General features: G+C 34.6%; 1 protein-coding gene across 2 annotated transcripts in view; it reads right to left on the bottom strand.

The window, feature by feature from the left end:
• The window catches only part of ATP1A1_1 (Sodium/potassium-transporting ATPase subunit alpha-1), a gene marked incomplete at its 5' end in the record, with an annotated part of 53,226 nt that overhangs the window by 7,831 nt on the left and 28,572 nt on the right, over positions 1 to 16,823 (bottom strand). The window contains 6 exons of one of the 2 annotated variants that reach the window (XM_012940910.3): positions 936 to 1,205; positions 7,881 to 8,137; positions 10,325 to 10,553; positions 12,114 to 12,375; positions 13,751 to 13,980; positions 15,272 to 15,516. In XM_012940910.3, the coding sequence (XP_012796364.2) occupies positions 936 to 1,205; positions 7,881 to 8,137; positions 10,325 to 10,553; positions 12,114 to 12,375; positions 13,751 to 13,980; positions 15,272 to 15,516 (1,493 nt within the window). Of the gene's footprint in view, positions 1 to 935; positions 1,206 to 7,880; positions 10,554 to 12,113; positions 12,376 to 13,750; positions 13,981 to 15,271; positions 15,517 to 16,823 lie in introns of both variants that reach the window. The other variant, XM_051217778.1, reaches the window with a different exon arrangement.

The following is a 16,823-nucleotide window of genomic DNA, read 5'->3' as shown; positions in this document are numbered from 1 at the left end:
TGTTGGTTTCGGCTTTATTCAATATTGAGGGAGATGATTGTCCATATAAGATTCAAACTGGCATTATGAAAGCTTCAAAATCTAAGTGAAGTCAGTCAGTCAGTCATTTACAACGTAGGACCAGGTACATATATGTTTGGCTTTAAGTTGACACACCTCATGTAATGAATCTAAATGAAACATTACCACTGTAGTTATTCAAGCATCATTTGGTAAAATTATTGAGAATTAACATGATTTCCCAAATGTTAAATAATTCAGGTTGTAGTCTTAAAAGTAATAGGTTATAATAAACAGAATGAATGTTAAAAGCTAAGAGTCAACTTAACGAACAACATGATAGATTCAGTATAGGGTTATGGACATTGTTGTGTTCTATTGAAATCATGAACCAATCGATGTTAAAATACCACTGAAAACTTGAAAACACTGGAAGGTCGTTTCTTCCCAGTATGAGACTCCTCAGTAGTGCTGTTCCACATGTCTGCCAACACAGATTGAACCCAGGACTTCTAGACCGTTGAGTCGGCATCCAAAGGTGTTAAAGTCAAACTCAAACCAATTCACGAAACCTTGCGACCATCTCCTGTTACCTTCACTAAGTAACTGCTTCATACTAGACACGGTTGAAATCAACCTCCACAACTCTATACTGATTATGATCATGTGGTCACCATTTACTATTTTCAAGAGATAGATTTCGGAATTCTGCAGTCAATAAATATTGTGATATAGACCATATTTGTCAATCTCTATGCGGTCAAAGTTTAACTGAATATGTGAAGTTAATACAAATAATAAGAAAAATCACAAACAATACGATCAGAACGCAACATCAAAATATAAGTCATAAATCGCTTAGATTTTCTTTATAGTTTAATTAAGCTTCCTTGTTTTTTTAGAAAAAAAAAGTAGAGAAAAACACAACCATTTACCCATTCTTGTCCATAAGAATCTGCTAAATCGTTAATAGCTTTGGAATCCCATTCACGTCGTATACCAAGTAGACGTGATGGCCAAAAACCATTTTCAGCCATAATAACAAAATAAACAAAGAAACCACCTGATGCTTGTATCATTCCAATTTGACCATAAGCCATTGAAATTAAACGTTCATTCACTAATTTATCATGTAATGGATCACGTGGCATACGTTTCATAATATCTGCCTCAGCCTCTTCATAAGCCAATGAAATTGCTGGAATCTATGAAAGAATAAAAGAAATAGAATACTGATAAGTGTTGAACATAAAATGGATAAAATATACCATTTATTTATCAATCACTCAGTTATGAGCAATGTAGAACTTAGCATACAATTATGTGAATCAGTTCAAGTAGTCACATCATATCAAAAATAGTGAAATGAAAATGATCCGGATAAATAACTTGAAAATAGGCTAAAAGATTCAAGAAACAATTCATTTGTGAAATAAAAAAGTTTGCGATTATGACGTGACTATAATTTATGGACGAACCAATCAGATTTAAGATAACAGGTCTCGGATTTTGATGCGACATTCATTCATCCATTTGTCTAAATAGAGTTTTGGCATCATAGCTGATGTCAGTTCGTTCTGAAAACCCTAAATCTGATTCGTAACCCTAACTATCAACTGTAAATATTAATCCTAATTCCTCACACAGGTTTATAATCCTCATTTAGCCATAGTATGTAAAGGGACATTTTCAAAATCTCTTTATCGTCACTCAAAGGTCGTCCATAAATGATAGTTTGATCGCGATTATTTTTTAAACTCAAGGCAAGACAAATGTTGAAAGCTTTTGCATCATGACAACCGAATCTAAGTCGTTTTACTCAATATTTCCAATCACTGATATGATAATTACATGGACTTACTTATGTACTTACGCCTGTTACTCCTAATGGAGCATAGGCTGCAGACCAGCATTCTCCAACCCACACTATCCTGGGCCTTCTTTTCTAATTCCATCCAGTTCTTGTTGATTTTTCTCATGTTTATCTCCATGTCCCGGTGTAACGTGTTCTCTGATCTTCCTCTTCTCCTCTTCCATTGGCCTTGAGGATTCCATGTAAGGGCTTGCCTTGTGACGCAGTTGGGTGCTTTCCTCAATGTGTGTCCTATCCACTTCCAACTCTTCTTCCTAATTTCTTCCTCCTCTGGAATCTGGTTTGTTCTCTCCCACAGTTGGTTGTTGCTAATAGTGTCTGGCCAACGGATCCGCAGAATTTTGCGTAGACCACTATTAATAAACAGCTGTATCTTCTGGATGATGGCTTTCGTAGTTCTCCAAGTTTTCGCTCCATACAGTAGAACTGTCTTGACATTTGTATTGAAAATCCTGACCTCGGTGTTGGTTGACAGACAGTTGCTTTGAGTCCTAGATGTTCTTCAATTGTAAATATGCTGCTCTTGCCTTACCGATCCGCGCCTTCACATCCGCATCAGATCCACCATGTTCATCAATGATGCCACCCAAATATGTGAAGGTTTTTACATCTTCCAAATCTTCTCCGTCAATCGTGATTGGATTGGTGCATACTGTGTTGTATCGGAGAATCCTGCTTTTCCCTTTGTGTGTGTTGAGGCCTACTGCTGCTACACTGGTTGTCTTCTCCTGTATCTGTTGTTGCGTTTGGGATAGAAGAACCAGATCATCTGTGAAGTCTAGATCGTTCAACTGCATCCTAGATATCCATTGTATCCCGTGCTTCCCTTCAGACGTTGACGTCTTCATGATCCAGTCGATCACCAGGAGAAAGAGAAAGGGTGAGAGTAAGCAACCTTGCCTGACACCGGTCTTTACCTCGAACGAGTCTGTCAATTGTCTTCCATGCACGACTTTGCAGTTTAATCCATCAAAGGAATTCCGTATGATATTGACTATCTTCTGAGGCACGCTGTAGTATCGAAGAAGCTTCCATAGTGTTGTTCTGTCCACGCTATCAAATGCGTTTTTGTAGTCAATGGAGTTGATGTAGAGTGATGAATTCCATTCAATTGATTGTTCCACAATGATCCGCAGAGTTGTGATTTGGTCTGTACACGATCTATCCTTACGGAATCCTGCCTATTGGTCTCGAAGTTCGGCGTTTACGGAGTGCTTCATTCTGTTTAACAATACCTTGTTGAAAACTTTCCCCGGTATTGAGAGAAGAGTTAATTACATGGACACCTAACCAAATAGTTTGTACCTACTCATAAAACTTGATTTAACAATCAATAAGTTTGTATTAAATTAGTCGCTTTTTATCAAACTACCCTCATACACTAATAAGTATTGTGATCAAGATTGATAAAAGATTCATTAAACCATTAGTCTATTTGGTAATTTATACGTGAAACCTTGAATTTAACTTAACAGTATTATTCATTCTATATAATCTGACATATTTATAATACAGTACAATTTCATTATTCAATATGAAACACATGCAATGCATTCATTCTATTCATTATTGTTAATTTATTCTCAACTATAATCGAGTATGACAATAATACCAATCAAAAGTGTCTTGTAAATGAAGTAAATTTCAACCTAGTTTATTTGTCTATAAAACAAGATAAACAACAACATAAAGAAAGAAATAATCGTTGAGAGAAACAAAAACAAAAAAAGAAAAAAGAACAATTTTCAACCAGGTAACACAAACATGTAATGATCATATAGGTGACAATGATATACATGATCAATAAACATAATCATGAATTTTGAACTAATGACCTGAAAAGTATTATGAACACAAACAACAACCACTATGATATTGATTTATAATGAGTGTTTTTTTATCATGGTATTTTACTATTATGAATGATGATTAAAAGAAGAAGATAAATGGGTCATAGAAAAGTTTATGCCAAATATACAAATAATTGTATACTCGAATACACGTCTTATTTAGTGATTGATTTATTTAAACATACAAATATTAATATCAGATCGGTCAACATATGCTCACTAGTGACTGGCTTCACGAGGTATATCCTGGAGTTCTAGTGAGAAGTAGTGACCAGTGGAGTTCAACCAGGTCTCTTGTGAGATAGTAACTCACTGAAGACAATGGTGGATGTGTTGCTCAATTTCGTGGATTAGTTGAAGTTAGACATTAACACCGTTGGATGCCGGCCAGCTCAGTAATCTAGTGATTAAGTGCTCGCACGCGAAACCAGTAGGTCCTGGGTTCGAAACTCGCAGGGTGCGAGGTCGTGGACGCGCACTGCCGAGGAGTTCCACAATATGACGAAACAGCCATCCAGTGCTTCCGGGTTTTTCATGATGGTCTAGCTTCAACTGACTCATGATCTTAACAATTGAAAATATAAATATTAGTAAAAGGAGTCACCAAACAGATATGAGCCATATAAATCATTCGATTTATGTGAGGGTTGAAATATTACCCGAGTGCCCAAACCGAAACAGGTGGTCTTCTAAGAGGGTCACACCCCGACTCTTCAACCTGAAAGTCTAATCCGAAAGACAGTGGAGCAACGTTAGGAGATGCAGTTCCATGGTAGCCGGTGATTAACGATTGGTTAATGTGCCATTTGTTTTTTTAGTATCCTGGAGCCCATATATAATCACTAACTTCTGGTCTGAGCCATGTTGCTAGATGCAGACTACTTGATTGGGGCCCGCGTGACTATCGTAACCAGTGGTTGGAGACTCTGGGTGACATTGCTCAGAATCGATCGCAATGGCGTAGATGTATACACTCTCTGTCTTCCTTTAAAATATGAGATAAAAATCGCCTCGTATCTTTCTTTCTACAAACTGATTCTTTTTTCCTGTACTAAATCCTTATGCATACTCTTTCTTTTATACATTACTACCATTGAAATAACTAGTTCTGTAAATTTGGTGTTCATTTTGTTATGCTAATGATTCTGCTACTGATTCTTTCTTCCCGTACTATATCGTTATATGAATACTTCCTTTTATATATTCCTACCATTGAGTTAACTATTTCTATGAAATTGGTGTTTATCTTGTGCTAATGAGGTATGGCAACTTGGACCGATGTAAATATGTTCCTGGTCCTACTTTGTAACTGATTAACTGGCTGAATATTGTCTAGAAAACAGTCAATCATAGGGACTATAATTGAGACAGGTTGATTTAATGTTTGTAGATTAATTAAACAGCTTAGTTATACTCTCAATAAACGATGATGATATTTGTGTCTAGAAGGACAGTGAACATTTTGAAGGTGAGGGAAAACAACATAATTAAAAATGTATGTTATTCATTATTGATTCATGAAAAATTCTAATTTATTCAAGTTTCGTTTACTCTTTATCAGTATACTAGATAATATAAACATCAAATGATTGAAATACACTTAGAATAGAATAAATAAACAAGATATATTATTCAGTTATAATTAATATGTGGGACATCAAAAGTCATTATAGTACAACGACGAAATGAGATAACATAGTCGCGAAATAAAATGGATAGATTATGAAATTGAACAGACGAATAACCAATGTCCGGTGCTTTAAACCAAGACGGTGGATACGGAGGATCCACCTCCTAGGGAAGTTGGAAAACATGAACTAACAAAATCCTAAGGAAATAAATGGCGTATGCGTTGATGTGTATGTAATGATAAAAATTTGTCGACGATCGATATTTAAAACTTCAAGATCTTAAAGAAAGATAACAAATGGAATGTGAATCTACGTAGTAAGTAAAATGAAAAATTCAATGTAGGGAATAATTAATATTTTTCCGGTATTCAGATCGACGATAACAAGTAAACTTAAATGTATGTTATAATCATGTACATAGATGTACTAATTCACAATGGGAGATTTCCTGTTCACAAACTTCAACAACAAACAATAAACTCTTAACATTTCAAAGATAGAGAGTGTGTGTAAGAGTGAGAGAGAGAGAGAGTGCACGCGGAGAACATACACAATCATGATGACACTTGTTTACGTGATATCAAAGAATCAGTAAATCAAAAAAACTTTAATTCCTTCTATTATTATTAATAGTAATGCAAATTTTATCATAGTAAATTCATTTTGACAGTGAAATGGTACTTTTACATCAGGATATTGATTTAACATGTCAATAGATGGGATATGAATAAAATGGTAGAACAAAAATGTATCAAGATGTTAAACATGAGATTAGTGTAAGGAATGAACTAGAAAAAAAGTTTTTATAGTTCAATTACACTAAATCTGAATAGAATGCTACTCACAAAATTGCTTATAAGTAGTATGTACAGGTTGTTACAGTCAACAGTTGGAAAGAAAATTTTCAGTCGGTTAAAAACCAAAGCGTATGAAGGATACTTTGAAGAGTAGAGGAGAATGGCAGTCTATAACCAACTTAGATTGCAGAATACACAACAAGATATAAGTAGATATCACCTCAACTACTTATCAGCACATACTGCTTGCTATAAACATAAGAGACGTCGAGTAACTAAGTACAGAGTAATTCATTTATTTCGAATAAGAGGAATATATTTAAAGTGAGAGACTAATGAAACCCATTGGATCCAATCTGGACAGCAAATCTCAGATACATGTTCGGAAGGGCAAAATACTCTACACACTCAGGGAGTTGCTCTAATGCTGTCCAAAGCAGCACGAAATACACTTATAAGGTGTGAATCTCACGAATTCAGAATCATCAAAGCATTGTTCAAAAACAAAGAAGGAGGGAATCACGATGAATGTTATCTAAAGTTATGCACCCACTAATCATAGCAACGATGACAATAAGGATCAGTTCTATGAAAGGCTGCAATCAATCATAGAGAAGTGCCCAAGAAAGGACCTCACTATTCTGATGGGAGATCTAAACTTCATGTCGGAATGAACAATACCGGAAACGAAGATATCATGCACTGGGAGAGAGAAACGAGAATAAGGAGGGATTTTTAAACCTATATGCATTCAACGGATTGATTATAGGAGGCACGATATTCCCACACAAACGTATACACAAAGCTATATGGTTATCATCGGACCACACTACAGAGAACCAGATAGATCATATTTGCATCACTATACATTTACAAGGTCAATGGAAGAGGTGAGAACCAGGAGAGGAGCTGACATAGCTCCAGATCATTACCTAATCGTGACCAAAATGAAACTGAAGCTAACGAAGCACTGAACGCGTGGAGAAATATCATTACAAAGGTTTAATACAGCTTTCGTTCGACATACTAACAAATTCAAGATAACACTCAACAACAGGTTCCAAGAATTTCTGGATCTACTGAAAGAAGAAACTATTCTCTCATATTAGGTAACAATTACATACTGTTATACTATTTAGTTTATTAAATCGATTACATAGAGTTGCCATGACATTAATATTTTCCATGGATATTAAAAAATAAGTTTATCTTGATGGTGGATAGAAATATGGTTACAACAATCAGTTGAGTGACACAAAAGACGATATCTTATAAAAGTGAGTAAACATTTAATTATTCTCCACATAAAGTATCTAAACAGGAAACCATACTTGTTCATTTAAATAAACAAACATCCGATATATAATGCAGTACGCTTTAGTTACTTTAACCTGTAAACAATAATTACTATTATACAAGTTGAAATCATGAGTCAATTGAAGCTAGATCACCACGGAAAACCTGGAAGCACTGGACGGCCGTTTCGTCCTGGTATGGGACTCCTCAGCAGTGCGCATCCACGACCCCGCTTCAATTGACTCATGATTTCAACTTGTGAAATTTCTAAAAATCTCCACAAAACCCCGTTCTGATAATAATTACTATTATAGTTATATATAATCAAAATATTCAATGAAATCCTATCATAAATTATTGTATATTAGTCTAAGAAAATCCAGCTAAATGGAATAATGTTGAATAGCTCTTTGAAGAAAAACATTACACTCACCATATCAGTACCTAAATCAATACATAGAATTGTAATTGTACCCAACGGTAATGGAATATCAGCTAAAATATACACCAAAAATGGTGTAATCTCTGGTATATTCGATGTTAATGTATAAGCGATGGATTTTTTCAAATTGTCAAATATAATACGACCTTCTTCAACTCCTGTAACAATTGAAGCAAAATTATCATCTAATAAAATCATATCAGCTGCTTGTTTACTCACATCACTACCGGCTATACCCATTGCAACACCTTGTATAATAAAAACAAGAAAATTAATAAATTATAATAAGGAGAGAAAGAGTGAAATCATTAATTAAACAAATTTATATTGCTATAATTGAGATCATGAACCGATCAATATTAGATCACCATTTAAAACCTGGAAGCATTGGACGGCCGTTTCGTCGCGAATGCACACTGCTGAGGAATCCCATAGTAGGACGAAACAGTCATCCAGTGGTTCCAGGTTTTAAATGGTGGTTTAATAATGATCAATTTATGATCTTAATTAAAACTGAGCAATCACTGCAACCTTATACTGAGAATTTCTATTGGACTAACAGAGCAATAATGATACTAAAAATAATATGATAAAATGTTTACAAAGGGAACTGACTTTCACAATGATTACTTAGTATTTATACATAAGTGAATATTCAAGTTGATCCAGATCTTAGAAATGATTACTTTCAGCAACATACTACAGCCTTCTTATCTTGAAAGAAACTCTTTTGTTTGTCGTCTGTAAAAAGTTTCTATCATATAAAATTGTTCAAAATGTTGTCTGGCAACTCAACTAGTCATCATAAAATTAATCTCGGAAATCACGATAGGTTTTATGTGGAATACATCGTATCTCAGAGATCACTGACTGATATCAATGAAATGTAGACAACTACACAAATGGATTCCACTAGGAAAATATCAAAATTCTAAATCGTGGGGATTCTAAAAATGCCAACTTTCAGAAAGTGTTGTATTCAGATCAATCAGTGTTCACTACGCACGTCAATTAAAACCCAACCTACTAATTCAAAGGTAAAAAAAACAGAACAGTCAACGTGAACACAAGGACTACTGAAGATAATGAAATCTTTGAGGATAACCAACTATAATCAAGACCACTAAGGTAAACTAATTTAAGACTCGTAGAATAACTAAAATGCTTACATCTATATGAAGAGATCGCTGGTGATGCTGTTCAGAACGACAATGAAAACTTCACAATTAAACCATATAGCTCTCGGAACTCAACAACACCAAGAACACCCGCCTAGGCTAAAAATCTTCTCCATCATTTGAAATTACACAATATTTATAATATCAAATTAGGCCATAGAAATATGGTGATGATGAAATAAAAAATATACAGAGAGATATCTATTAAAGTTGGTTAGTGTGGTTAGCAGCGGAATTCAAAAAGCAGGTTTCATCATATTTAAGACTTATCAGTTCGACGTACATGCATTCTAGTGTTGACGTACACACAGAGACTCGAACTGAGTCGTCTTCAATTCAAAAGCCTAACACGACTATATGAAGCTTTGCAGATACAAATAGATTGAAAATAAGTAGAAACTCGAAGAGCAGCGCTTAAGCGGTTACCACAATCATCTCTTAATAAGTCAGTTGAAGTGTAAGGTACTGGTGTTCGAATCTCAAAGTGAACTTCAGCTATGGGATGCAAGTACATACAGCAAAATAGTCTCAAATAGGATGAAACGATGCATGTCCTTATGATTATTACTACTAATATTATTGTTATTGAAAAGTGATATAATTTGGAGTTAGTTTCGACAAACATGACAATTTATCATGTTAGATCTGAAAAAATTTGTTACACTCAAATCAAACTATATCTGTTGTCCAATTAACAACTTCAAGAAATCAATAAGGACTATTTCCTCAAAATGATTTCTGATACCGTTGATACTATTACCACCTTTACTATCCTGGGATTCAGCCTAATAATTTTATCTCTATGTGTTCATGGGATATAACAACTATGACCGATGTACATACGTACCATGTTCTACGTTGTGATTCACTCTATAGTGATGGAAAATGAATTTTTCTTACGAATTGTTGTGAAGATTTGAAAAAAAATGTTGACTGGCCTATTTCATCGTTAACAATAGAGAAGTTAACTATCAATCTCCAAATGGGACTAGTATACCATACATTCAAGCTAACGTCAGTAACACTTGGATAAACATTTCAAACATTCAACATTGAGAAGTCCTATACTAGGAAGTAATGTCCGTCAAGTACTTTCAGGTTTTAGATCGATTCATGAATTCAACTGTGAGTCCTAATTATCAATGACAGAGATTAAATGATATGATAGCGAGACATTTACCTAATACACATCTAGATAATCTCAACTAACGACAACATTACTAATGAAAAAAACTATATATACACACATATACATACCAATATCAGCTTGTTTTAAAGCTGGACTATCATTTACACCATCACCGGTTACAGCAACAATTGCACCTTGTCGTTGACAACCTTCAACTATAATTAATTTTTGTTGTGGACTAGTACGTGCAAATACAATTTCTGAATGATTTAATAAAATTTCATCAATTTGTGCTGGAGTCATTTCACGTAAATCAGATCCATGTATTACACATGCTTGTGCATCACGTGGATTGACCTATAATAATAATAATGAAAAAAACAGCATTCATCACAAGAAGTAATTATGAACGTGGATTACAAGAAGAAAAAGTGATAATGAAGTATGAAAAACAAACAAACAAACAAATTAGAATCGTTCAACTGAAATAACTTGACCTATACATACATAAATTAACTTGTATATTGAACGAATTGTAAAAAGTGAAAAAAAACAAAACACCCAAGTGACTAATTTATATAAACAATGAGATAATCATCATGAATTGATCTTACTTATGGGAAGCACTGAAGAATTGTTACGTTCTTGTATGGAACTGATTCTCAGCAGTGCATATTTATAACTTTGTTAGTAATCGAATTCAAAACTATCAGGTTTTGGCAACGGTGGTTTAACCAATTTTGGAAAGGTGGTAGGTGAATAATGCTGTATCCAAGAGTACCTAATCGTTTACATTGGTAACCCAGCTAAAATCAATCTGTGACGAACACCCTCTACAGATTAAAATAATCTCTATAAAAAAGCTGTCTCATTTAAATTATGTACTTAACAAATTTTCGAATAAGTGAACAACAAACATATAGAGGCTCGGTATAATTCACTAATTCAATAGTTCCAACAGAGAACCATTGCCTGGACGGAATAAATTACAAGCCAGGTTAATAGTATTAGCAATGAAAGGGTGATTTTTGAGTAGTGTATTAGATTGTTGATAATTAATTTACTGCTTAAAATACCATTTTTACTCAGTGGTTGAATAGATTTTGTAGTCAATGGAATATATTCTTTTGTGTGAGACTCAAGATGGAGAATGCTGGTCGGCGGCATGTGCCCTATTGGGAGTAACAGGAGTAAGTAAGTAAGTAGGTAAGAGGCTCGGGATGTCCAAATTGATGAGAAGAACGAATTATCTATTCATTACTGAATGATTTTCAAACATCCTCTAGTAGACGAACAAAACAAATTGTCATTTGCAATCCTACGATGTTAACAAATAAAGAATTCATGCAGAAAAGATTGAAATTCATAGACAGACATTCAAAGAATGAATAGCAATTGGTAACAACTGGAAATGAGAGTCTAGGACAGAGTTTGGTGGAAAATCTTGGTGAGTGGCCTATTCTCCACGAGGGATAACACGCATAAATGGTGTGAGAGAGACGTATGACCACGCTAAAAAAAACTATTCAGGTTGTATACAAACAATTGAATATTTAATCTAAATTTTAATGGTTTGAATAATTCTATTGATGACATTTCAACTGAAATTTGATCAGTTTTGGTTGGCATATGTACATTTCTGTGCATATTGCTTGGGTATAACCGTTTTATCACAAATTTTATTGAACAGATGGATTGTGGCTAGTGATGGAATCCAGAATTCTTGTTCCGTACTATTTAGGACTCGTCAGATAGATATACCTACATCAACACTGTGGTGCAGGTATATCCAACCGAAGTCTCAAATAGGACGAAACATGAGCTCCAGATTCCACTGCTGACCACTATCCATCTATTTTATATATTAATTATCTATTGGTTATTTTAAAAGATAAGAATTTTTCTTATCAATATTACCTGACGAACTGGAATACCTCGTTCAGCGGCAATATCTTCGACAGTTTTAGAACTTTCCGAAATTATCCCCACACCTTTAGCAATAGCTTTCGCTGTGATTGGATGATCACCAGTGACCATGATTACTTTAATACCAGCTGAACGACATTTAGCCACTGCATCTGGTACTGCAGCACGAGGTGGATCAATCATAGACATTAAACCAACAAAACGTAAATTGGTTAAAGGAAAATTCGGTTCATCTACATTGAAAGCATAACCTCTGAAAAGGTAAATAACAGAACGATAAGATATACCAAGATAATAGTGAGGGCAACAATTAACAGAAATAATAGTGTCTATAGAAAACCATATGAATATTGGGTATGATTAACAAGTTTATCATTCAGTAAGTACTTAAAAAACCAAATTAACTTCAGTAAAACAAGATAAATAGTAGAGAAACATTTTGCTGTATATCGGAATTTATGGGAGAGAATTATTTTACTTATAGAAGAAAGAAAATATATCTTGTTTTGAATGGAACAAAGATGATAATTGTGTTTTGGAAATTGAATTCGATCGATTGGTCAGTCAGTTATTATCAATGTAGAGCCTAATATATATGTCCGTTATCTAGAGTTCCCAAATTATGAAATTTCGAAACGAGGTTGAAATCGTGATAGTGTGATATGTGTTACTGATGTTGACAAATAATAAGTAGTATCGAAATGCCTGGCGGCAGAAGGTTGAGAAAATCGTAGAGAAGAGAACGAGAACGGAGAGTAGGTGATTTGGAAATGAAGGAACGATCAAGTATAAGACAATTGATTGACGTTTTACAAATGAAGTATTTGCTGTATGGCTCTCAGATTTTGCTAAGAAATTCTGTAATTTTGTATTAAAATACACTTCTTTGTCCCCATTGATTAAGTATAATTCAGCCAACCAAGTAGTTTTCGTACATCTAAACGGCTCAAGTGAACAATCAATGATTTATTCTAGTTTGGCCATCCTTAGCTTTCTTCCAGTCGACCATTACTTCAGCCAACACATTGGATATTCATGTAGGTGGTGCGTAAGCAATATATATATATCCTAAATACTTTGGTTAAATGATTTACGTTTAATCTCAACATTTCTTACCCAGATGCAATGCTCAAAATATACGTATGATCAAAAACATGTAGTCTACGCATATCACTTAATTTCAAGGACGATATTTCCCAGCCTTGAGTTATACAGAGAGGACTGATTCACAGCATACTCACCGTTCAGCGTCTGAAACGCAAACACCGTAAAATATACATTTCCTGTCTAACTTTATTCCCTAATTATTCCACAGAAGTTTTCAGTACTACTCCAAATCAGCCTTGATATATGTTCAAGTGTAAGATATCATCGAAATAAACAAATAATCTTATTTAGATCACTAAAGAAAAGCTGGAAGCACTGGATGACCGTTTTGTCTTGCTATGGGAATCCTCAGAAGCGCGTGTTCACGACATTGCATCTTGGGCACTGTCCAGTGCTTTCACGTTTTCTACAGTGATATGAATAAGATCTGTCCATGATTTATATTCTATGAAAATTCTATAATCTCCAAAAAACCCTATATTGATTTTTAAAAAATCCATAATAAATATTTAACATTTTACTTCTTATAAGTATCCGATGGTAGACGATAATCACAAAATCCTAGAACTCTTTCACCCATTCCACCAAGTTCTAAATAAGCACTATTGAAATTTTCACGCATTGATTCATCCATAACTTCTTCTTTACCATTAATTAAAATAGTTCCACAACGATCAAGTATACGTTCAGGTGCACCTTTCATAACTAATAAGTAACGATCATCACTATCATTGGTTTCATGGATCGATAACTAGATAGAGAAAATAATCAAGAAAGTGAAGTTAATTTTGAATAACTTAAATCACAGATTAGTGAAAATTAGACAGATATTAAAGTACTGGATGGCTATTTCGTTCTATCTAGTAAGGGACTCCTCAACAGTGCGAACCCACAAGCTTACAACCAGGAATCAGATTCAATCCTTTGCCTGTACGAATTCTCAAAGGTTCTTCTCTAACTGAACCGCGTTTACGCAACAAAAACACCCATGGATTCACTTGTTTACCTAGCAAATGTGATTTATACGTCCTTAGCTTGAATTAGGGATGGCTATGTGGTGTTGAGAAGTTATGATAGGCGAGAATTGACTAGGAATTAGAGACCCAGAACAACCGGATCTCACAGAATCTACCTACTCATTAGATTATTAAGGTGGGATCTAACAGCTTATGTGTTTAATCTAAATTAACCCGTAATATTACATAATTATCTTTCGATAAGATTAGCGGGCAACTAACTGCCTTTCAGTCAACACGACTGGACTTCACTGGTCACTGTTTCACAAGAGAACACTGAGAATCAATTAACAAAATTGCTTAACTAAGATCAGTATATGGTTCAAACTATGAAACTCCAGTCTGCACAAGCTTCCCATAGTAATAATTTAGAATACGCAAAATAAGCAGAAATTTACAAGCCATATTTACGTTGAAATGTTATGTTACACATAGTACGTAGAGTAACGTGAATAGTAAAGCAGCAACGTACACATCAGTCTCTCTCTTACTTTTACCATACTGTATGCAGCGGAGGTCTACAACAAACCCTTCTCAAAAAAACATGATCTATAGTAACTAGTAAGTGAGCTACAGCACGGTGATTTACTTATTGCTAGAATTAAATGACAATGTTTTCAACATGTGATTGATTACCAAGTAGTGACCGACGTCATGTTTATCTAATATTTGAGTGCTAATCAAACTCTATCAATCACTAATACAAGTGATTTGACTAAGTTGAAATGTTATACATTGGAGATTTTAAGAATCTTAGGCTAAGGAGATGGATGACGAGGGTTCAGATCCAACAGAAAGCGTCAATTCTCTCAAGATTCTACGTAAACCTTACTGATGGAATGCCAACTAGCAAGAAAACTAGATCTATTGATTTCTGCATAACACCTAAAATGAGTGAATTACGTTTTCCAGCGTCATATAGTAGGGACAATACAATAAAATTGCTAATTAACAAAATTTAATTGAATGCTGTTTTGATGAAGATGAACCCGAAAACCAATTAATCAATAAGTTAACAGACTATACCTGATATTTATTTGTAGAATTGAATGGAATTTCAGCAACTTTTGGATTTTTACGACGATAATCTGTAACACCACCGAATGATAATTCAACACATTTTAACAAAGCTGATTCCGATGCATCTCCATTACATTCACGTTTTAATACTGGCTTGTTTTCTTCGCCTGCTTTAAATTCAGCACGATTGCATAACATGCCAATACGAGCTAATGCTATCCAAGTTGGTGAATTTTTATCGTAAGTGGCAACTACAATAATAATTAAGAGTGGTAGACAGTAAAAAAAAATAAAAATTAGTAAATATCTGATCAGTAATGAAAGATTTGTGTGAATTTTCGGATTCACAAAGTTTAAATCATGAACTAATTTCAGCTACATCACCGTTGAAAACCTGAAAACGCTGGACGGCCATTTCGTTTTGGTATAAGACTTCCCAAATGGTTAAGCGTTCGTACGCAAGATGGAAGGTCGCGGGTTCGGCTCCCACTTGCGTAGTCGTGGAGGAGCACAACTGGGGAGTCCCATGATATGACGAAAAGGCTCTTAAGTGTTTTCAGGTTTTTAATGGTGGTATGACAAAGAACACTTAATGATTTTAACTATGAAAGTATTACAAACATTTATGTAGTAAAATAAATCAGGATGTAAGGATAATGAAGAGAAAATCGAGAGAGTACGTAATTATAACCATAATAATAATATAGTTAGTTAAGGGTATGTTTATAGAGATATGTTTAACTTGTAGGAGGTATTCGTCACATTTTAATTCTCAGTTTGAATAGTGTTGAGAACCAGGAAGTACTGAATTCTTATTTCAACATAGTTTTAACTCAAGATTTTTAATGGCTGGACTCCAGCAGAGAGACCTGGAGATCCTGGGTTCTACCATTTCATAATCTGAAACAAATATTGGAGATTCGAATGATCTAAAACGGCTAAATAGTGGTGATTATCTCGTTGGTCTGACTACCAGAGAGAAAAATTAATGACAAAATATCACAGAAAATCAATCAGATAAATGGCTTTAGAGCGAAATTAAAAGAATAGTTTTGAATTAAATTTCTCACAATCGTCATCGTAGGTGGGAACTAAACGTTTTTAGAAAAGTACATAAGACCTGAATTTTCATAAATGATGGAAGATGGAAGAAAAAAGTCTAACGTCCTAGGGCGAAATTATACTGCTGGTTGTACTTGGGTGTGACGGTAGTAACATATCTCCTCCGAATAACCAGCATCCGTAGCAACGCTGACTTTCTACAACGGAAGGACCGGGTTAGAAGATGTCGAGTTCGAAAACGACACACTTCATCTCAGCATACTGGTTCTTGTCTCCGGGACTAAGACTTTTAAAGCATGGATATAACTCGTCTAAAACTACTTGAAAAAGACTGTATGTGACCGGCCTCAAGTAGTTCCAGTTTAAGTATGGACGTCACACTCTTAGATTTTCATGACCACTCAACACAGTTCTCTTTCAGGTACTTCAGTCAGTATCATATTTCACAATGTGGGGAACTGAGAGTTGAAAACTGCCCTGTTACGTCGAATCGCAC

This window comes from Schistosoma haematobium, chromosome 7 (assembly GCF_000699445.3).
Source record: "Schistosoma haematobium chromosome 7, whole genome shotgun sequence".
Classification (NCBI taxonomy): Eukaryota; Metazoa; Platyhelminthes; class Trematoda; order Strigeidida; family Schistosomatidae; genus Schistosoma; species Schistosoma haematobium.
The sequence above is the reverse complement of the archived record's forward strand: the minus strand, read 5'-3'. Positions and strand labels throughout refer to the sequence as shown.